The 20,644-nt window shown below is 60.8% G+C and overlaps 1 protein-coding gene across 1 annotated transcript; it reads right to left on the minus strand.

Moving 5' to 3' along the window:
• Positions 1–706: 706 nt before the first annotated feature.
• LOC132071564 (spectrin beta chain, non-erythrocytic 2-like) lies at positions 707–20,205 on the minus strand. The gene is made up of 32 exons (XM_059469206.1): positions 19,549–20,205; positions 16,404–16,511; positions 14,868–15,023; positions 14,051–14,182; positions 13,735–13,926; positions 13,570–13,653; positions 13,336–13,454; positions 13,100–13,214; positions 12,749–12,835; positions 12,325–12,440; positions 12,017–12,161; positions 11,706–11,812; positions 11,507–11,585; positions 11,230–11,343; positions 11,024–11,155; positions 10,509–10,765; positions 10,268–10,391; positions 9,909–10,103; positions 9,458–9,613; positions 8,736–8,956; positions 8,244–8,421; positions 7,778–7,927; positions 7,151–7,549; positions 4,096–5,589; positions 3,605–3,685; positions 3,297–3,383; positions 3,079–3,170; positions 2,794–2,879; positions 2,159–2,225; positions 1,872–2,035; positions 1,456–1,590; positions 707–1,256 (listed from the first exon to the last, which is right to left on the minus strand). Exons 1-32 carry the CDS (start codon positions 19,975–19,977, stop codon positions 1,027–1,029), a joined length of 6,231 nt encoding a protein of 2,076 aa, XP_059325189.1. The 5' UTR covers positions 19,978–20,205; the 3' UTR covers positions 707–1,026.
• Between the last annotated feature and the right edge of the window lie 439 nt (positions 20,206–20,644).

Genomic DNA, 20,644 nt, shown 5'->3' on the forward strand with positions numbered 1-20,644 from the left:
TTTCTGCTCTCCCAGCCCTTGCTGCAGAGCTGGGCTGCAGCCAGCACTTCTATTTTAAGCCCCACAATGTGTTTGAGGAGGCGAGTGGTGTGCACAGCTGAGTCTCACGGCCTGACAGGGAGAGGCCCTGCTACCTACATCGCTGGAAACTTCCCCTTCTCCCTTAGGGCTTGTACAGGCTCAGGGCAGGTTGGACCAGCTGCTTTTTCCCCTTTCCAGTACAGGTGGCAATTGGGGCAGTTGAAATGGGTACGGTCTGGTGAAGTTACTGCAAAAATATCTGGGCTGTAGGAATGGGGGTCTATCCACACACCCCTGCCCCAGTCTGTGTCAGGCAGTGTTCACCTGCTGTGACCTAGGCTGGCAGCCATCCTGTGAGAGAGCAAGGCTGGGCAGGGCTGTGCAGGCAGGAGTATTTACTCTGTAGGTAGTGACTTTCCTGCTAAGCTCCCAGGGCAGGGAAAAGGGGCCCAGATAGCCTGTGGGATTAGCTGAGCTGAGTGCAGGCACAGAGGAAGCATGGGACAAAGCATCCTTGTGAAAGGCACCAAACAGCTCAGGCTTCCCTCCTCAAGCAGGACTGAACCTCACTGCAGGGCCCTCCTCCTCTGAAGCTCCCCTGACTCCTTAGCAAGGACCACCCTGCAGAGAGTTCCTTTCCTCCTGTGCTGATGGATGCTGCTGGACAAAAAAGCTCCACACTAAGTGTCTATTTATCTTTTAATAGAAACCATCATCCACCCCCCTCTGCTTGTGCTGTGTGTCATTAGGATGCCTGGGCAGCCAGGGGCACCCAGGGAGAGCACTGGGCAGGAGGGGTGCTCAGCACCAGGCTGAGGCTGGGGGCTGCAGTGGCTGGGGCACAGGGCAGCCTCAGGGCTGGCTGAAGCAGAGCCCCTTGGCACAGCCCCTTGCCCCTGGGGAGGCAGTGAGCCATGAACTGCTGCTGACAGTAGAGACCATGTCAGAGCGGCCCAAGAGGAGGATAAGAGGCAGGTTAGGGCATTTTCTCCCTTTGTCTGGGACTCACTCTTTCTTCCCAAAGAACTTCTTGAAGACAGATTTGTTCTTGGTGCGAGGGGGGCTGGTGGTCTTCTCCCCCCGTGCGTCGCGGGGGCTCCCTGTTGGTGCCACGAAGGAGTGGCAGCGTGCCCGGGGCACAGCCTGCTCCCCGATGTACAGCGTGACCGAGTAGCTGCTCCCGGCCCCCGCCGCCTCCTGGGGCACCGCCCGCGGGCTCAGCTTCTGGTACGTGGCTGCAAGAAGGAGCACTCAACGCGAGGAGCAGGCCCTGGCAGCCCCCTAGAGCCCTCCCCAAATGGGGGCTGCAGCCAAGGGCACAGGCATGCAGGAGCAGGTGCGTGCTGGAGAAGCATCGCATCTGTCCTTGGCTGTCTGTGGGGACAGAGGCAGTGGTGCCACCTCCTGGCTGTGACAGAGAAATCAGGACGGTACCTGAGGTGAAGGAGTAGGACCTCCTCTTGTTGGCCACCAGCCCATAGTCATCCTCTGGGCAGATGTTGTCCCACAGCCCGGGGGACGCTCTGGATGGCCACTGCTGCTCCTTGTGCCCAGCCCCCTGAGCATTCTCTGAAGCAGAATGGAGACATGTCACAAGGCAAGGCCATCACAGGACAGCTCTGTGTCAGCCCCAGAAAGAAGAGGGAAATGTATGACTATCTCAGTATCCCAGGAAGTGAAGTAAATGTTCCTTTCCCCACGTCCCAAGCCCTGGGCCTACTAGCCCAGATACCACCACGTTCAGGACTGACCAACAGCCTTCAGCCTCCCTCAGCTGTCTCCTATGTACCTCTCTGGGCTGGGGAGAGAAGCTGGGGGACAGTGGCAACCCAGCCAGACAGGAAAGTCACCTGCTGCTGTCACAGTCCCATCGAGTGGGCCATCCTGGCTGCCCAGAGGCCTCTGCAGTAGTGAGCTTGCACAGGGTAACACCACAATCTCCTGGCTCTTGGGAGTGGTGACCTGGTGATGTCCCTGGAGGTGGGAGGTCCCAGTGCTGGAGACCTTGCTGAAACTGAAAGCAGCAGAGATTTAGCAAACCAGACTGGCCCACCAATGTCCTGTTGGAGCAGCACGCTCTGGGGGATGTGGAATAGAGTTATACCAAGAGCCAGCGGGCCAGCTCCTGGCTACTCACCTGCCAGTACCACCAGTGCTCTCGACACACTGTGCTGCTGCCTGGAAGTAATCCACTTTGGGGAAACCTGAGGGACACAGCAAACATCCTCTGGATGCTGGCAGTGCACAGGACTGCCACACAGAGCCATTCCCTGACCTGCCTTCCCATGCTGCATGGCTGGCTCCCCCAACCTCCTGCTGTAGCACCTGCTCTTGGTCTTGACAACCAACCTAGGATTTCATAGCAGGGCTTGAACTCCTCAGGTATGGGACAGCAACAGGAAGACCTCAGTATTGCAAGGTCTCCTTGCTTCAAGGGCAAGCAAGGCATTTCCAAGCCCAGCGGATATGGAGGAAGACCAAGGCACAATTATAATTTTCCTGACACTGGCTTTTTGCTGCTGAAGCACCACTGACGTCAGTTGTGCTATTCCTGATTTATAGCTGTGTATGTGGTGTGAAAACAAAGCCTCCAAATCCTGCCTGGCAGAGAACTGCTGTTCCCAAGGCAGGCTAGGAGGATGCATAAATCAGAGTAAAATGTTGTGCTGCTTCTCTTCTGACCCCCCATGTATCAAAAGGCTCAGTGAGGGCTGAACAAACATGGTAACCACAGAGAGCCGGGCCCCTGCTCTGCCTGCCAGGGCTGCTCACCTGAGTTTTGCTGCAGCTTTGAGACCCATTCGTTCATGAGGGGCTGGGTGGGGGCCCTCAGGAGGTATTCAGAGCCATCCTGCAGCCTGCAGGGAGAAGGGAAGAACAATGTAGGGTGCAGATACAACAGCCCCCACCAGACCACTAAAGAGAAAGAGGTGAGAAAGAAGGAAGGAAATCTTCATCGAAGCACTGAGCTGGTCCTGCCCGGGGATGTTGGTATGTCTGCCCCAGCAGGGACACTCTTTGGAGGGCTGTGGTTACTGCCCTGCATGGGGCACTCACTGAAGCCTGAAGCAGTTGGTCTTCTTGGTGTACTCAGCATCTGGGGTGCAGACTGCCCCGGAGAGGTTCAGGGGAAGGGCCACCACGGAGCTCTGCAGCACAAGGGAAAGCAAGGACAACAGCAGGATTGGATGGTTCTGCCTTCCCTGGCCACGGGGCCCAGAGCCACCACCCTGCCACCAGCCCCCTCCCTTGTCACCCCAACGTCCCCAGGGCACCTTGAGGCTGTCCCTGCGGTCCTGGTAGAAGCACAGTGTCTGCCTCATCAGCACGGCGTGAAAGAGGCCCCAGGCCCGGCAGCTGGCCTGTGGGACACAAGCAGGGCACAGCTGTGATGCCAACAGCTTTGGAAGAACACAGATGGTCTCATGGCACTCAGAATGCAGCCCAGGGCCTCTGAGGCTGTGCCCTTCCAGAATGGCCAGCAGCATTGCTGTGGCACTTCCAGGAACATCCCTGGCTTCTCTCCACCCCCTGCCATGTCCCAGCACCCCTGTCCCAAAGAGCCCCACAGCCATGTCTGTACCTTTCTCCCTCCTGTCTGCAATACGTGCTTCCTTTCCAGTGTCCCCTCCATCATCTGAAACTCCATTTTACCAGGCAGGACCTGCAAGGGCACAAAGGGTGAGCAGAAACTTCTCTGAGGGCTGGTGGTGCCAGCTCAGCCTCCATGCACATGAGGCCTATATGACCCATCCCTGGTAAGCGATGCCAAAGTGGGAGTGGAATTACAATGAGGAACAACTTCCTCACCTGGCCAGGGGCTGAGCTGTGTGTCAGCTTTAGGGGTGAAGTGCCACCTTGCTGAGGCTATGGGTTGGTGGGAGTGTGTGTGCTGCAGGGACCCCAAATACCACACCTAGCCCTTCCCCAGCAGCTGAAGAAAAGGGGCCACTGGCGTCAGGGAGTCCCCAGATACAGGTTATGTTTGCAGGAGTGGATAACCCAGCTGCTGCCTTGGCTGTTCCCCAGCCCCTACCTGACCCTGAAGGAGAATCCCTGGCCTGCAGATCTCACCTTGCTGTTTTCCTCTTGCTGATGCCTCCGCTGATCCCAGGCACTGGAGGCATCCAAGGGGGCTGCAGGCACCAGCTCCTCCTCGTGGGGGGAAACCCTGAGCCCACTGGGACTGCCACTGCTACTGTGCACCACCCCGGGGCTCTGCTCTCCCGAGGGGCTGTGGAGCAGCTGGGCAGCAGTGGGAAGGGTGAATTTGGCCACTAGCACGTTGTTGGCTGATGAGAGGATGAGGGGCCCGCCAGCAGCGGCGCTGGGGCTGGCCAAGCTGCCCGCCCTGCTGTCCATCCTGTGGCTGGCACAGCTGCCTCCTGGTGAGCTCTGGCACTCTTGTGCCCCATCCCAGATGGCCTGCAGCTCCTCCTCCTCTTCCTCAAACTGCCTGTGGGCAGGGTGGCACACTTCCTTAGTGCCCAGTGCAGGGCTCTGGGGCTGTGGAGAGCCCAGTGCCCACTCAAAGACAGAGAGCTGGGTGGGGGCAGCAGGGGAAGCCGGGGACCCTCTGGGCTGGCTGCTGCTGGCTGGCTGCTGTGTGCAGGCAGGGCTGGGGATGGCTCCAGCCCTGCCTGGGGTGCTGGCAGGGGATGATCCAAGCTCCAGCCAAGCGGCTCTGTGGTGCCTGGCCCTGCCAGAGGCAGTGGGGCTGTCATCCGGGCCAAAGTCGGTGCCCAGCTCATCCCCCATGCCGACACGGGACAGCCGGCTCGGCCTCAAGTCCAGAAGGTCTTTACTGGTGCTGCTGGGGTGCTGTGGGCTCCAGTGCTCCTTCCCAGCACGGTGTGCTCTCTGCTGGCTGCAGCTGGGCTTCAAGCTCACCTCCTCGAACCACCTTTCTTGTTCGCCCTTGGGGGACATCCCCAGCCTCTTGCTGGGCCCCTGGAGACTGTGCCCATCTTCCTGCCATCCAACTCCATGTGTGCCTGTGGGCTTCCACGGCCTCACCTCTTGATCCTGCCTCTGCTCCTGCCCCTCTGCCTCCTGCTGCCGTGCCTCAGCCCCTCGGCGGCAGCCCAGGACCACTGCATCCCGTGGCAGCTCCAGGCTGAGCACGGAGCCCAGGGAAACACGGGGGCATGTGATTTTGGGGTGAGGGAGGCAGAGTTTCTGAGGGGCCGCCCCGCACTCGGCATCGATGTCCTGCACCAGCGGGTTCCTGACGTAGAGGAGCAGCTCCCCAAGCTGAGGTCCGGCGGCAGCTGCCCCCGGTCCCCCCTTCCTCCAGCCACACTTCTGAGGCCATGTGTTGCTGGGGCCGTGGCATTCCTCGGGCATGGGCCGCAGGGAGCTGTCGCCCATGATGCCCCGCAGGGTGAGGAGCCGGGCCTGCTCTGCCCGGGCCTGCTCCCGCCGCTGCAGGCTGTTGAAGAGGCAGCCAGCGCCGGCCTTGGGCAGCGTGTGGGACACGGCCGCCATGCCACCGCCGGGCCCTGCAAGGCGCCGCACAACGGCGGGCGGCCGCTTTGCCGTGCAGGTTTTCCTGGCCTCCGCCTGCACCTGAGGAAACAGAAGGAGAGAGGCGTGATCCCCATCGCTGGAGCTTCCACCATCCTGTGCCAGCTCCCCCCTTTCCATGCTGCGTCTGGGAAAGCAGGGGGCTGCAAGGGCAGGCAGACAAAAATGCTCACCAGCAGCACATGCAGTGCTGGGAATGACCGAGCGTCACCTCAGTCCCCTGAGGGCTGCACCCACACGGGTGCAGGCAGGGTAGAGGCAGACAAGGGAATCTGCCCATGATGGAGTCCCCCAGGTGTGGTACAGCTGGGGCTGACTACCACACAGCTTTTCCCTGGCACTGCTGACCTCCAAGCCATCACTTTTGCGTGGCTACTGAGAAAGCAGTCACTGCAGTCCATGCCTGGCAGCCCTGCATGCTCCAGGCAGTAAAGCAATGAATGCAAGGGCAGGGACTGAGTGCAAACCCCTCCCCTTCCATTCCTTGCAGACCCTTCTCCCGGGCTTCCACAGCTGCAAGAGTCTGCAGGAGCTGGAGCAGTGTCCCCCTGGATCCATTAGGCTGGACGGTGCTCATTACCAAAACTCTCCTGGCAACCCAGCAGCCCCTCATCCTGCCTCGGTGCCCTCCAGCCTCCCTGTCCTTCTGCCCTCTCCCCTGGGCTACTGGGCCAGGCTGCCCTTAGGGCTCCTCACATACAGACCTTCTTGCACAGGCTCTGGAGCAACAAGAGATGTGAGCCCCTACACATTTCCAACTCCCACCTCAGAGTTACAAGCCAAGCAACCTGGAGTGAGATCCCCAGCAAAATGAGCACCTCAGACAGCCCCAGCCACCCTTGTCCCCTTCAGCTGGCTTACACAAGAACTGCTCCTGCCCCCCAGCAATGGAGCAGGGAGGCTCTCCCACTGGACACCAGCTAGCCATACCTCCCACGGCCACCAAAACTACTTGAATGGAGGGCCAAACTGCAGCAAGCCCTGCCTCAGTCCCCTCCTCACATGTCCCAGCACCCACACTCTGGACCCCACAGCATCAGAAGGGTTTTCCCTCTCCCAGCAGACCGCTGCCACCAGGGCACCGTGGCCTGGCCAGGAGGGTTGGTGGCAGGCAGGTTCACACCATGCAGCCACTCTGCCCAGCATGCAGCCTCCCCTGAGACGTTACCTCTTCCACCAGCTGGCGTGGTGGCTTTCTTTTTCGCTTTAAGCTACCCCAAGTGTTTCCTAAAAGCCCCTGGCAACGCTTCCAAAAGGTTTTACAGCCTGAGTGTTTAGTGGCGGGGAGCTGAGCAAGGGGAGAGAAAGAGACACACAGAGAGGACAGAGTGGGCAAGGAGCTGCAGCAGGAGAGCACAGGCAAAGTGGGTGGCGCAAGCCGGCCTCAGCCCTAAGGCATCACACAGCATCAGCATGGCCAAAGGCCCCTCTCCTGAGACCAACACAGTGCCAGCAGCTCACTTAGAAATGGTCAGAGGGGTCTCAGCTTGGGGATCACCCCGCCACCCTCCCAGTCTTCATGGAGCACAGCTCCAGAGAGCTGCCCTGGCTGTGTGGCTGCTTGCCCATGGTTCTGCCAAAGCCTCCCACCTTCCCCCCGTACCGCTGGCAGTGCCTCCTCGCCTGGCTGCTCGCTGCTGGCCAGCAGCTGGGCCTTCTTCTTCTCCCCCTTCTTGCCAATGCTGAGGATGAGGTTGACCGTGCCCCCGAGACCACAGGAGCCCCGTGGTGGCAGCAGCAGCGTGGAGGTCTCAGCAGGATCCCAGGTGCCAGCCTCCTTGGGGGATTCCACATCAAGGGCTGTTTTGCTGCTGGGCTCCCCCCAGCTCTGCCCCACTCCTGATGGGGCATCTGAGAGGGGTGATGTTGGTGGGGAGATGGCTTTTTTCTCCGGAAGCTTTGGCTCTGATCTTTGCACAGGCTTGAGGAGGGAGGAGGGCATGAACTTCCCTGGGCTGTGGATGCTTTCCAGGTGGGGTGGGATACATGAGGCATGCTGCTCCTGCAGAGCAAGGCAAGAGAAGGAACATAAAGGAAGGGCTGCTGGAGTACCAGGCAATTTCTCAGGATAGCCTTCCCTTTGCCCTGCCTGAACCCCAGCGACTCCCAGAGGTATTGGCATGTATCCCTCCCCACCTTCTGCACCACCCTCTCCATCCAGTGCCTCTGCTACCCTCAGCCTCAAGGCTGGTCATTCTCCCTGGCAGTCTCAGCATGGCTGGGTACTCACTTGACCAGTGGGGGACGTGCTTGAGAGGTTCTCCGGCTCCCTCCTGTCCTTCTGTCTGCTCTCCAGATCCTGCTGCTGATGCCTCTGTGCTCGCCAGCGCACCAGCACCCAGCCCAGCATGCTCTGCAGCTCTTCCAAGCGCTCCTTTATCTGATGGGAGGAGAGATGCTGGGCAGCCTGCAAGGACTTCTGGCCCAGGGACACTGACCCTACCAGGAGATCTCACAGCAGAGCAGCTAGGAGGTTTTTGTGAGTGGGATACAGCCATAGCCACATCAACTCAGATCTCAGGATCCACTGGATGAAACTTCTTCCTGCTCTGAGCAGCCCCAGGGATGCATAGCTGTCCCCATCCCACTTACTGGGGCTCTGCACCCACACCTTGCTCTTTCTTTCATGGTCTGTCCCCAGAGGGTTTCAGGAAGTGCTGAGAATTTTCCCCAAACCCCATTTCCCCTGTCCTTACTGTTGCACTCAGGTAGTGCTCCTCAGACACCAGCTGCTGCCCTGCTGCTGCTAGTGCCTCAAACTCCTTGAGTTTCTCTTCAATTCTCCTTTCCAGCTCCTCACATGGGGTCTGCGGGATACTGGAGCTGCTTGGGCTTTCAGAAAAGATCTGAGCCCGGGTGTCCTCAGTCCAGGAGCTGTGAGCATGTGAAAGACAGGCTGAGGAATGACCCAACACTTCTCCAGCCCTGCAGGCCCCAGGAAAGCCATTCCCATGCTTAGTGATAGCTGGAAGCAGCTCCCTGGGATTGTGGCCAGGCTGTTGGGGCAGGATGAGATGCTGCAGGGCTGCCTCACAACAGACAACTGTGGTGCAACCCTGCATTCCAGGCTCCCCATGGTCACGCCTGGCTGCAGCTCCAGCACTGCCCACATAGCTGCCAATGCCATGCTCTCGCCAACTCCCCCTCAACCCCCACAGAAGCAACCCCAACAGCTCACTGCCACTTACATCATGGCTAAGTAATCCTTGAAGAAGTGCCGGAGCTGGCTGGCCTGCCGCACGCGGAGCCGGGTCTCCCGCAGCAGCTCTTGCAGCCCTGCCCAGGCCCACAGCGTCTCCTGCAGCTCCCGGCTGACAGGGCACTGCCGAGCGGGACACAGCTCCTGCAAGCGGGCAGCCGCCCTCTCCAGCTCCTCCAGCTGCCCTTGCAGGGTCTGGGACACTGCATGCTAAAGATCACAAGGCAGGAAATGTTCGAGATGCATCCAACCCCTCTGAACCCAGGCTGCACTCCTCTGCATTCTGAGATGCAGGGACAGAGGAGAGGATGCTGCTACATGGGCAGAGCCAGCCTCAGTGGGGAGCACAGCAAGAGCGCAGAGAGTACATGGGTAGAGCCATCCTCAGTGGGGAGCACAGCAAGAGCACAGAGCTGTCTGGCTTCCCTGCCCTGTGTGCATGAGTCGCTTCCCCACCAGAGAGAAGATGAGTAGGTGCTGGCAGCTGGGTGTTGGCATGTGGGAGCTGATAAAAGCTCTGTCCCCTTGCCTGGCCCATGCTATCAGAGGGGAGCAGAGCAGGCAGGTCTCAGCTCCACTGGAAAATTCCATCCCGCCCTGTCACAGTGTGCCAAGGCTTACAACACCTGGGCCCCCGGAGGGGAGCCAGTGCCTCACTGGGACAGCCCCAGCCAGCCGGAACACCTCCCTGGCAGTGCTCCCCTGACTCACCTCCATCTCCTGCTGGCAGCTTAGCAAGCCCTGCAGCCCTTGCAGGTCCTTCTCACTCTTCACTGTGGTGAAGCTCTTCTCTGCTAGGGCAATGTCTTCAGACAGCGCCTTGGCTCTGCACTGAAGGGCCTCCAGCTGTGGGGATATCTTTGCCACCTGGATGGGCAGGAGGGGACACAGAGGGAGATCAGCCCTGGGATGGAAGCCCCACCTGCCACACAGCCCCAGCCCACCCCAGCCTGGGACACCCTGCCATGCAGCTGCAAAGTGCAGGTGCCAGCCATGGGAGAGACAAGGATGCCAGCCTTGCACAGAGCAGTCCCCATGAATCCCAATGTCCCTGTGTCCCACTGAGGACAGCTGAAGTGGGTGCCCTGTCCAATCAGCTGGCATGTCTGGCTGCAGATGAACCTCCTGCATGCATCCCCAGGTCCCAGCCTCCGTTCCCTACCAGACGCTCCAGGCTCTCCGTCTCTGCTGCCACCTCCATGACCCGCTCCCGCTCCTTCGCCACGTCATTCAGTATATCCACAGCCTCCTGCAGCTCTCCCAAGGGTCGGCTCATGTCCTCACTGCTTGGAGACTTCTCAGCCTGGGCTGAGAGCGGGGGAAAACACCCCTGCGAGCCACAGCGCCCACTCCCTGGCTGAAGCCAGCAGAAACACCAGATGTGAGAGATGGGGAGTGACACCCCAGGCAGCTGGGCTGGAGGGGAGCACCCAACAGGGGCCCCATGCCAACCGCAGATCAACCCTTGGTCCATTCCCAGGTGCTGTGTGATCCCAAGGGATGCCTGGCCACTCTGCTCACCGCTGCAGATCCCTGCTGGCTCTGTGCCTCCTCCTCTTGCAGGTCCTGCAGGAACTCAGACAGCACCAGGGAGTCCCGCAGATCTGCTGCCCGGTGCCGCAGTGCTGCCTGCACGTGTGCCAACCTGTGGGGATGGGTGTTCATCAGAGGTGCCAGCAGCTTCTGCACCTCCTCAGGGACAGCATCCTCCTCCCCACTCAACCTGGGCACCAGAGAAGAGGCACCTTCCTCCAGGACTCACTTCTCCTCCACCATCTCCACTTTCCTCTGCATCTTCCTTGCCCCCTCGTGCTCAGTGGGCGCCTCGCTTGCTGCTTCTTCCCGCAGTGCCTGCAGCTTGAGGCCACAGAGCAGGAGCTGCTTCTCCAGCCGGCTCATTTCTTCCAGGTCCTGGCGCAGCTCCGCCGGGCTTCTCATGGCAGCTGGCTCCAAGAGCGACCCAGCCACGTCTTGCAGCCACCTCTCAGCCTGGTCCAGCTCCCCCACCAGCCTCAGGGCCTTCAGGGAGAGCAGGGAACCCCTCAGCCTGGCTCTGAGCCACCCAGAGGAGGCAGGAGCCATGCTGGCATCCCACTGGGGGTACCTGGGGCACAGGCAGCACAGTGGGAGAAGTGTGCCCTCTGCAAGGCCAGCCGGAGATGTCGGTGCCAGTATTGCATCTCCAGGCCCCAGAGGTGCCAGCCTCACTTGGTGATGCCCAACAAGCTGCTCCACTTGAAGCACACCCTGTGCCCTCCCAGCCCTGACTCCACGTACCTTATCGATTTCTTGCAGCACCACGCCATTCTCCTGGTGCCTCTTCTGCAGGTCCTCCCACAACTCCTCCAGTTCCCGCAGCATGGCCTCCACCTGAGGGCTCCCATGAGGCCTCCCTCGTGCTGGGCCCTCCTGGGAGGCAGGGAGGGCAGTCAGGATGGGCCCCACCTGGTGTCCTCCCCCACCTCACATCCAGGCAGGCTCACCAGGAGCACAGCCCTGGCACTGGGCTCTTGCTGCATCCGTGCTGCCTCCAGGCTCGCCGCTGGACATGGGGGGACTCCCATAGCCACACTCTCCTTGTACGGGGACAGATCCTGCTGAGGAGCAGGAGACATGCTGCGTTAGTGCCCAGACCAGGCGTGTGGGCACAAGCTTGCATGCCCACGAGCAGCAGGAGGAGGTTAGGGAAGTGAGTCCTTCCCCAACATGGTCTCCTCGTGGATGGGCAGGGAGCAAAGGGGACTCTTGGGGGGACATTACCATGTTCACCACCTGGCAGACGTCCTGCACTTGGGTCTCCAGCTGCCGCATCCCCAACTCAGCCTCTGCCTCTCTCCTCCTCCAGCAGAGAGAGGAGAGGGACAGTCAGGACTGCAAGGCTCCCCCTTGCACAGGGGAACCCTATTCCTGTTCCCTTTGACTCTGCCCTGCTCCCACAGCCACCTCCACAAGATGGTACCTTTTGTTGTCCCCTGCATGAGGGGACTGTCCCACTGCTGGGGAGCCAGGATTGCTCTCCTCTCCTTTCTTGTTCTCTGCCATCTTCTCCAGCACATCTTTTGGTACCTGCAGCACAAAGGTTCCCATTCTTCCTTGGCCAGCACAAAGCATACATTTGCTTTGCCCTGGGCTGGCACTTATCACCTCCCATAACTGCTGGGACCAGATCCAGGATTGGATTCTGCCCAACACCTGAACCCCTTTCTCCTAGGCTCCCTTGTCTTTTCGAAGCAGAGGAGCTGAAGATGCCTGGAGGAAGCCAGTGCTTACCATGGTGCCAAGTCCTCTTGTCCATTTGGCTGCTGCTTCCTTACCCACAGCCCCGTGACTGCTGTCATCTCCTCGAGGCTCAACATTTGGAGCTGCAGCTCTGCCCCCCGGGGAACTGCCTGCCCGTGCTGGAGCCTTCCCTGTCCTGGGAAAGGAAGGCAAGGGAAGCCCGGGGGAGCAAAGGATAAAGAGAGACCTTGAGTGGAGCTGGTGCCCCAGAGACAGCCTGCTAGGGGCTAACCCAGGTCTTTCCCAAGCCTCTGGCTCCAGTGCTGGGAGGTCAGGGCTGGGACCCAGCTAAGCCCTACCTCAGTGCCTGCTGGAGCTGTGCCCAGCTCTCCTTTACGTCTCGGTGCTTTGAGGTGACTCGGGCTGCCAGGCTGGGCTGCAAGTTTAGGAGTTGGGACACTGTCACATCCAGCATCTGGAGAAGAGAGAGCAGCAGGGAAGTGATGGAGACGGGGCTCAGGAGTGACAAACCACCATGGCCACGGGCGGGGCATGGGATGACAGCCAGCCCTCTGGGGGCAGAAGAGGCAGTGAGTGCGTATCCCAGTCCTTGTCTGCCCCGAGGACACTGCCCCATCCATCACACAGCCTCAGCCACCCACACAGTGGGGGGCTCCCAGAGCCCACAGTGCTGCTGGTGGCAGAGCTGGCCTGGGAAGGCTGACATTCCCCCTGTCAGGATGCTCCCCAGGGCTCAGGGGACGAGGCAGAGTCTTCACTCACCATCACCTGGCTGGCAATGTCCCTGACATCCCGATCCTGGCAAGGCTCGCCCTCCCCTGGCTTCCCTGTACTGCAGATGCTGCTCTGCTGTAAGAAGAGGCCACGGTCAGCAGTGGGAGGAGGACAGGGCCCTGCTCCCAGCTCCAGCGGAAAGAAACAGTGCAAAACTGCACTTGCCAGCCTGGCTCCCTCTCTCCATCCCCTGGTTCTCTCCCCAAAGCCCAGGCTGAGAGTACTGGGACCACAGGAGCTTCCATGCGGGAGACAAGAGCAAGGTGCTGCCCACCAAGTTTCATTCAGGCCATGCAACAGCCCCACACACCAGGGTCACCCTGGCTCCAGTGCAGATACCTTTGCATGGATGACCCTGAGCAGGATATCTGCTTGCTGGAGGAAGGAGGCCACCTCCAGGGCCAGCTGCAGAGCCTCGTGGTGCTCCTTCAGGGTCCCCTGCAGCCGCAGCCACCTGAGCAGGTGAAAGGGGAAAGATGAATGGCAGGAAGTTTGGGGGTGTCCTGCTTCCCATCTGGTCAGCTCCTGGTGCCTGGCTCAGCCCTGCTCAGCCCATGTGTCCTCACACCACTCACGCTTTGTTAAGGTGCTTGCGCCGGGCTGAGATGTTTCTGCTCTCATTTTTGCCTTGTTTCTCCAGCTTCTGGGCCAGGCTGTTCAGCTCCTTGTGCAGACTCTGGAACTGCTGCTCCTCCTGATCCGAGCAGAGAGGAAAGACATCAGCATCCCTCCTCAGGGACCTGTGCCATGCCCCAGCCTCAAGGTGTTTGGGGTCCCTGACAAGTTGGCAGTCCCCCAGCACCTCTCACCTGCTTCAAGTCAAGGATGCGGCGAGTGAGCTGGATCTTATCCGGGCTTTCCTGCAGGAGGGCTGCCAGAGAGGGCTTCTCCTCCTGGGCCAGGCAAGGGTGTGAGGAAGTGGGGGGACAGCCAAGCTATCCCCTTCCCCAGACCATGCTTCCCATCCCTCAAACCTTGTGCTTGATCCATGCCTCCAGCCGCTCAGCTTTCCTGTTAAAGTCCTGCAGACTCCGCAGTCCGCCCAGGGCTTTGCTCTGGCTGGCAGCCGTCTGCTTCAGGAGCTGCCAATGCTCCTGCAGGGCCAGCAGCTGCCTCCGCACGGCCTCTGCACTGGGGCCTGCCCTCCACATCAGCTGCTCGCCCATCTGTGGGGCCAAGGGACCCATTCAGCACCAGGGGCTCCCAGGGACCCTCTGCTGCAGAGAAGGCAGGGACACAGGTGCTGTGAGTAACGGGGGCCATGCCATGCCATGCCCTGCCTGGCCCCACCTGATTGAGCTTTATCAGGGTGTTCTCAAAATCCTTCATGTCCCGCTGCAAGGTCTGGGCCACCTCCTCCCAGTCCTGGAGGTCACAGCCATCCTTCAGGTCCCGCAGCTTGCCTCGCACCCAGCTCTCTGCCTGCAGCACACCAAGAGCCACGTGGCTGGGGCCTCCACCAGAGCCTCAAGGACACGGCACTGGGACCCAAACCCAAACCTTCCCAGCTGTGACAGGGACTGGAGTGCACCCTTTCAGCTCTGGGAATCAACAGGCCAGCACAGCACTCAGGACAGCGTCTGTGGCAATGGGGGTGTGAAGGTGTGTAGCACTTCACTTCTTTCCAGGGTCTCTCAGTCCAGCAGGAGAAGCTGGGCTTGCTCAAGCAGGCCAGTCTGCACAGAACATCCCTGCACAAAGCATCTCTCCTCACTGCACCCTGCTCCCCAGTGCAAACATCCATGCATTCTTCCCACCATGGCATGGAAGCAGCCCTCCCACCATCTCAGTTCCCATGCTGCTCGGGAGGGACAGGGTCTGAGAGGAGGAGGAGGAGGAGGAGGAGGAGAACGGGGCACGGAAGGAGCATGCGCACATGGAGAGGAAGCAGGGCCCTGGTGTGGGCTGACCCCCTCTCCCTGGGGCTGACAGCCAGGGAGAGGCAGCCAAACATGATCTCATGCCACAACCATGGCTGTGCTCGGGCTGGGAGTTCAACCCTCCCTGCTGCGCACCCCACCCCACCCCAGAGCTCACATGAAAGGCTGCCGGTGGCCCTCCGTTGCACTTCCCACACAGACCCTGGAAGAGGGCCCAGCTGCCTCACCTGCAGCATCTCCCGGTTGAACTGGGCTATCAGAGGACTCAGGTCAAGGAGAGGGGCTGCTCCCACGCCACTGCGCCCGCTGCATCTTGGCGCTGCAGCAGACTCCTTGCCCTTGGGGCTCTCTTTCTGGGGTGATGACACCGGGGGTGCTGCCAGCTGTGGGGAGCAGAGGTGGGTTGGGGAGTGTCAGGAGTGCTGCCCCAGGGAGCCCTCCCTGTCACCTCCCAGGAGCATTTCAGAAACCCAAATGAAGTAGGTCAGCATGCCTTATTCTTAACTCCACTCCTTCCCTGACATATTTGGGGTTCTCCGCCAGCACACTGAGGTGCCACTTCCCTCTACCAAGGCCACACTGGTGGCTTTTGCAACCCCAGCAGGGGGTTGCTGGCCTGTCCCTCAAGTGGGTCACTCCCTGGGTCATTCCAGGCTGTTGGGATGGCACTCAGCACCTGGACTGGTCCTGGCACCCACACTGGAGATGGATGAAGTGCTTGCTGCCTCTCCAGCCTCAGGCAGTGCATCCCTGCGAGGAGCATTTGTGTCTCTTTGGTGTCACACAGGGGGATGCTGCCAGGGGATGGGATGGAGGGCCATGAGGCAGGTTCCTGGCAAGCTCTAGCCTCCTTGGTGGCACCCAAGACCCCCATCCCTGGTGAATGGTTGGAGGGGGCTGAAAATGCAGCATCTCCCTTGGGATTTGGCCTTGTAGGCAGCCAAAGCTGACGAAACCCTCTGTCAGGGTTCCAGCTCTGCCAGGGCTGACAGCAAAGGTCAGCCAATGAAAGTGCTGGCCCTTTTCCAAACTCAGCCCTGGGCCCAGCTGCATGCTGCCCAAGGGACAGCACCATCACCCGGGCACTTAATTCCCACCCTTCTGCCCAGGGATGGGGATCTGACTGCGTACTAACTCATGGCAAACAGGAAACAGAATTTTCAGGAGGAACCCAAAGGTGCAAGGCTTGCTGCCTCCTCTCAGCAGGCAAAAATTGCTCCTGGGGCTAGCCTGGAACAGCCCTTCCTCGTTGAGAGGGCTGGGTGTGAGCAGCCCCACAGGGTTTTAGCTGCCCCCGAGCCCACCAGGGAGCAATTTTCCAGGAGCCTGTGGAGCAGTGGGGTTTGGGCAACTGTTTCAGGCTCTCTAAGCACTCTGGCATGTGCTGCCCTGCTGACAGCATGGGACTCACTTTCCAATGCCTGTTCTACTTAACCACAAGAACTACAGAAATCCTCTGTCTTTATTTTATTTTTTTTTTAATAGCAACACAGATTCTCAGGCCCTCCTATGACTTCATGACCTTTAGTCTCTTGACTCAGCCATGGTTGAGGAGCCCATAATCTGGCTTCCTTGGAAGCAGTAAAACCCCTGGGTGCTTCCTGGGGGGCTGATTCCTGGCCCCACCACGCCCAGCTTGTTCCTGCACTCACTGCAAGAGGCAAGGCTCCATCCACACCTGGGCACACCACCAGTGACCAGCCTCATGCTCAGCTCCAAGCTGCATGTCATGCCCCCCTAATGTCGAGGGCAGGGGCACATACCGCATACAAGGGAGAACATCTGTCCACTGGAGAGCAGAAAACACTGGCCTGAACACTCCCAGGCTCCTGTTGCTTGTCCTCCACATCCACATCCTTCCTGAGGAACACCTGGAGGCAGGAAGGCACAGCTGTGAGCCTGGTACTGTGCTGGCAGCCTAGGGGGCAGAGGATCACTCACCCACCCCCCTGCCCTGGGCCAGACACTGCTTGGCTGCACTTTTGCCCATCCCTCCTTACACATCTTCTTCTTACCATGCTTCTCCGAACAGCATCCACAGCTCCCACCACGTGTTCAGCAAGTGGCAAGAGTTCCTAAGCCTGCTTTGCTCACTGCCTTCTACATTTTAGCTCCCAGTACCCCCAACACCCTTTTCTCTCCTTGAATTGACTCCAAAGCCAGCAGAAACCCATTTAGTGATCACCACTGGTCCCTGGTCATCTAAGGATGTTCAGAGTGAGACTCCCCTGCCCTCTTCCAGAACAGCAGGGCAGAGGCATGAGGGCACATGATGATATTAGCTCCAAAATCATGAGCTTGAATCCTCTCAGCTACTGCTCCCTGATCTCAGCCTAGCTGGGAGATGAGTTAAGGGGGCAGCTGGCTTGCAGGGAAGGGCTTCCAAAGGACAGGGGTGAGGGTGGAAGCAGGAGAGGCAGGAGGAAGGAAGTCCAGGAACTGCAGCCAGGCACAGAGAGGATGTCCAGGATGAACTCCACATTACCTTATCCTTGATGCAGCACAGCCCCAGGAGGAGAGGTGCGTGGGATTGTTTGGATCGTGCCCAAGGGCATTAAGCCTCATCCTCTACAGATGGATCTTTTCTTGGGCTGTTGGATATAACAGGCTAACTTAGGGATCTCCTTCCACTCCTTTCCTGGGGCCACTTTGCTGTCTCTGTAACAGCCATCCAAGCAGGCACAGGGCAACAGAAACAGGGTGGTGGACAATGTGTGCTGCCCTGACAACCCCTCCTCTGAGATCGCTGCAAACAGGGTGCTGGATCAGCCAGAGCCAGCCTACTGCTGCTCAGGCCACTCCAAACTGAGGACACTGACCAAGGGAAATGAACCTAGGAAAATCAGAACTCCCTTCCTGAACAGAACATGGCTTCCCACCATCTCTTCAGCACTGCAGAAGAGTCCTGACATGAGTGGCAGCCCCCAGCATAGAGCTGCTGCCACCAAAATGTCTCAGAGCCCTACAAACAGCCCAGCAGGAGAACAGCACCACTGGACCTTTCCAAGGACCTGCAAAGCTTGGCCCATGGCTGCAGCGGACAGACCACTGCCACATGCCACAGCATCCCATCCCAAGCAGGAAGAACAGTCAGGGTACAAGGCTGAATCACAGCCCAGCTGGCACAGTGAGAACTCAGCAGGATGGTATCAGAAGGAGAAGGCACCTCCTTGTCTGACTATGGGCCTGAGAGGTTTGGATGCATATTTAGGGAATGATAGGGAGCTAAATGTGAAGTGCCTGTGAGGCATAAGACCCTAGAAAGCTCTATGCAGTAATGTCTCAGGCTGGCCCCCAGGGCTCAGCGTGGGAGACAAGCCTGCAGGTGACACGGGAGCTTTATTTCAAGTCCCTGTCTCACGATCCGTCAGCCGCAGGAAAACAGGGCTGCCAGCACAACGATGACTTCATGCTTCCCGCAGAGCTGCTCCACCGGGACTGCCCCCCCTTCTCGGTCCCTCTGGCTGGAGCTGGGTCCTCGATCCGGCAAAACAACAAACTTCCTCAGCAACCAAAGTCCGGGACAAGGAGCTGAGCCTGCCTCCTGCCATCCATGAAGTGCTGTGCTAAACATTCCCTAGTAGGACACCAGGCTCGGTGACACGAGCAAAGCCACACGTGAAATGAGCACAACAGCCTCAGCTGCCGCCTCTGCAAACACTTCTTCCCCCTCGAAAAGCAAAATTAACACGGCACATATGCTTGCCGCATTCCCACAGAACGGGCACCAGTGACTTCCCACGAACAAGAGGAGCCGGGGCCAGACCCTCCACTGTGCTCATCCCGGAGGAGCCCCGGGGCAGGAGGGAAGGGCAAATCCACGGGCTGCGGGGTACGCTTGGGAAAGCATTGCCGTGCTCTGTGTGGGAGATAGCGTCCCTCCTCTCCTCCAGCTGCCATCCCACACGTTTTCCCCAGCCCCCCAGCTCCTTCTTTCTCCCAAAGCTCCATCTTGCAGCCTGCCCACCTCTCTCCGCTCCACACGCTCATGGACAGGGAGGAGGGGCCGATCCTGGCAGGCTCCCGGGAGTCCCGCACCACCGCGGCCAGCGTGGTGCCTTATTTGACAGAGGGGAGCCCTCACGCCGATGCCCTCCGGGCTGCGCAGGCTCCGCCGCCCGGCGAGGAGCTGACTGCGTGCCGGAGGAAGAGGCACCTCTTGCGAGGCTGTGCCTGGCCTTTATTGGCAATGAAGATGAGGGCTTTGGCAGTGGGCTGCGCGGCTCTCCCCAGCACTATCCTGCCGGGAAACCAGCTGCTGCAGGTCAGGGTTAAATCCCAAGGAGTTCCTGCCTGCCCTTGCCAGAAACTGCGACGTCTCCGAGATGCCCTCCTCCCCATCCCACCCACAGGGGTTCTCCTGGGCTCTGGCACTGTTGAATTCGCACCTCTGTGCCTGCCAGCGCCCTGACTTGGAGGGCGGGGTGCCGAGAGCCCTGGGTCCTGATCCTAGCCTTGTCCCAGCTTTGCCTGGCTGTGTGGCCCTTCATGAGTCACTTCCCTTCTCCCAGCCTCCGTTTCCCCTCTGGTGAACGAGAGAGTGAGTTCCCAGCTCCCTGCACTCAGCTGCATCACCACAGGCATCTCCAAAGCTGAGCCCTCCATAGCCAGGCTCTGGGGCAGGGCTTTCCCGGCTCATCTCAGCCCCGGGGAAAGCTCATCTCGCTCACCCGCGAAGACTTCCTGCCCTCCAGCCTGATGGGACAGAGAAGTGCGTGGGGAGGGCACATGGCAGGAAAAACAACTACCCCAGGAGCCCTGCAAACACTGCTACCTGGACGGCACGGGCAAAAGGCAACAGGGATGGGCGCAGTCTCCCCGGGACCTATCCATCCCTTGGCAGCGAGGAATGGGGAATTGCAGGGAAGACAGGGCGAGAGCAGGGCACAGGGTACCGGGGTCGCTTACCTTGAACTGAGCTTTCCCTGTCCTGCTGTTGTTGTTGTTGTGGTTCCTCTCGCCGCCGGCGCGGGCAGGGTCCCCGTGTCCTCCTACCTCTGCCGTGCCAGCGTCCCCGTACCAGTTGGACAGCGTGATCTTCTTAATGGAGCGGGCTAGGGAGCTGCGGTTCAGTCGCTCCTCGTCGGGGCCCCCGTCCTGCCCGGGGCTGGGGCTGCGGAGCTGCCCCGCGGTGGCGGCGGGGCCGGCCCGGGCGTGGGCCAGGTAGAGGGAGATGCGCTCGTTGATGCTGCGGCGGAGGCCGCGGTGGCTGTCCAGCGCCGAGGCGAGGGCGATGCCGGGGCAGGCGTCTCCGGGGAAGTCCGCGGCGCACTTGGGCAGCGAGAGCCGGGTGCTGATGGTGAAGGGCTGCACCTTCCTCGCCGTGCTGCCCGACATCCTCGCCTTCCCCGCTGCCCGCTGCGGGCACTGGGGGTCCCGGCCCGGGCACCGTGGGGTGAAGAGGCCGTGTGGGGCCGCCGCCGCCCGGGAGAGCGGGTGATGGAGATGGCCCGGGCAGCGCCGGCTCCGTGCCCGGGGCGGGCGGGGGCGCTCAGCGGCGGGGCGGCCCCGCGGCGGGGGGCAGCGGTGCGGGGGGCGGCCCAGCGACCATGGCCGGAGCGGCGAGGCGCGGGCAGCCGTCCGGCCTCGGCTGCCTGGGCGGGCCCTCCGCCCCCGCCGGGGCGCGTCCCCTCCCCTGCCCGGTCCCTCCTCCCGCGGCGGGCCGGCCGGGCGGGAGGAGCCGCCGCGCCCTGCCGGGTCCGTCCCGTCCCGGCCCTGCCCGCGGCCGGCCGGCTTCAGTCGTCCGCCTTCTTGCGCAGGTTGAGGAGGCAGAGCAGGCAGGTGAGCAGGGCCTGGCGGCTCTCCGGGGAGCGCAGGCGGCGCCCCAGGCGGCGGAGCGGCGGCAGCAGGCGCCGGCGGGCCAGCGGCAGCAGGCGGGCGAGCAGGGCGCGCAGCAGCGGGGCGGCCAGCGGAGGGGCGGGCATGCTGCCCCCGAGCCTGCGGGCACAGCGGCACAGCCCCGGCCGGCCTGCGGGAGCGGGGGCGTCCGGCAGCTCCTCACGTT

This window comes from Ammospiza nelsoni, chromosome 3 (genome assembly GCF_027579445.1).
Source record: "Ammospiza nelsoni isolate bAmmNel1 chromosome 3, bAmmNel1.pri, whole genome shotgun sequence".
Taxonomy (NCBI): Eukaryota; Metazoa; Chordata; class Aves; order Passeriformes; family Passerellidae; genus Ammospiza; species Ammospiza nelsoni.

Bases quoted from the DNA above. Each gene is read 5' to 3' on its own strand.
- LOC132071564 (XM_059469206.1), bottom strand. From the start codon at position 19,977: ATGTCGGGCAGCACGGCGAGGAAGGTGCAGCCCTTCACCATCAGCACC. The intron at 11,813-12,016 runs GTAAGCACTGGC...TTTGTGCTGCAG, and splicing joins CAAGAGGACTTGGCACCATG to GTACCAAAAGATGTGCTGGA. The intron at 1,257-1,455 runs GTACCGTCCTGA...TCCTTCTTGCAG, and splicing joins GTCCTACTCCTTCACCTCAG to CCACGTACCAGAAGCTGAGC.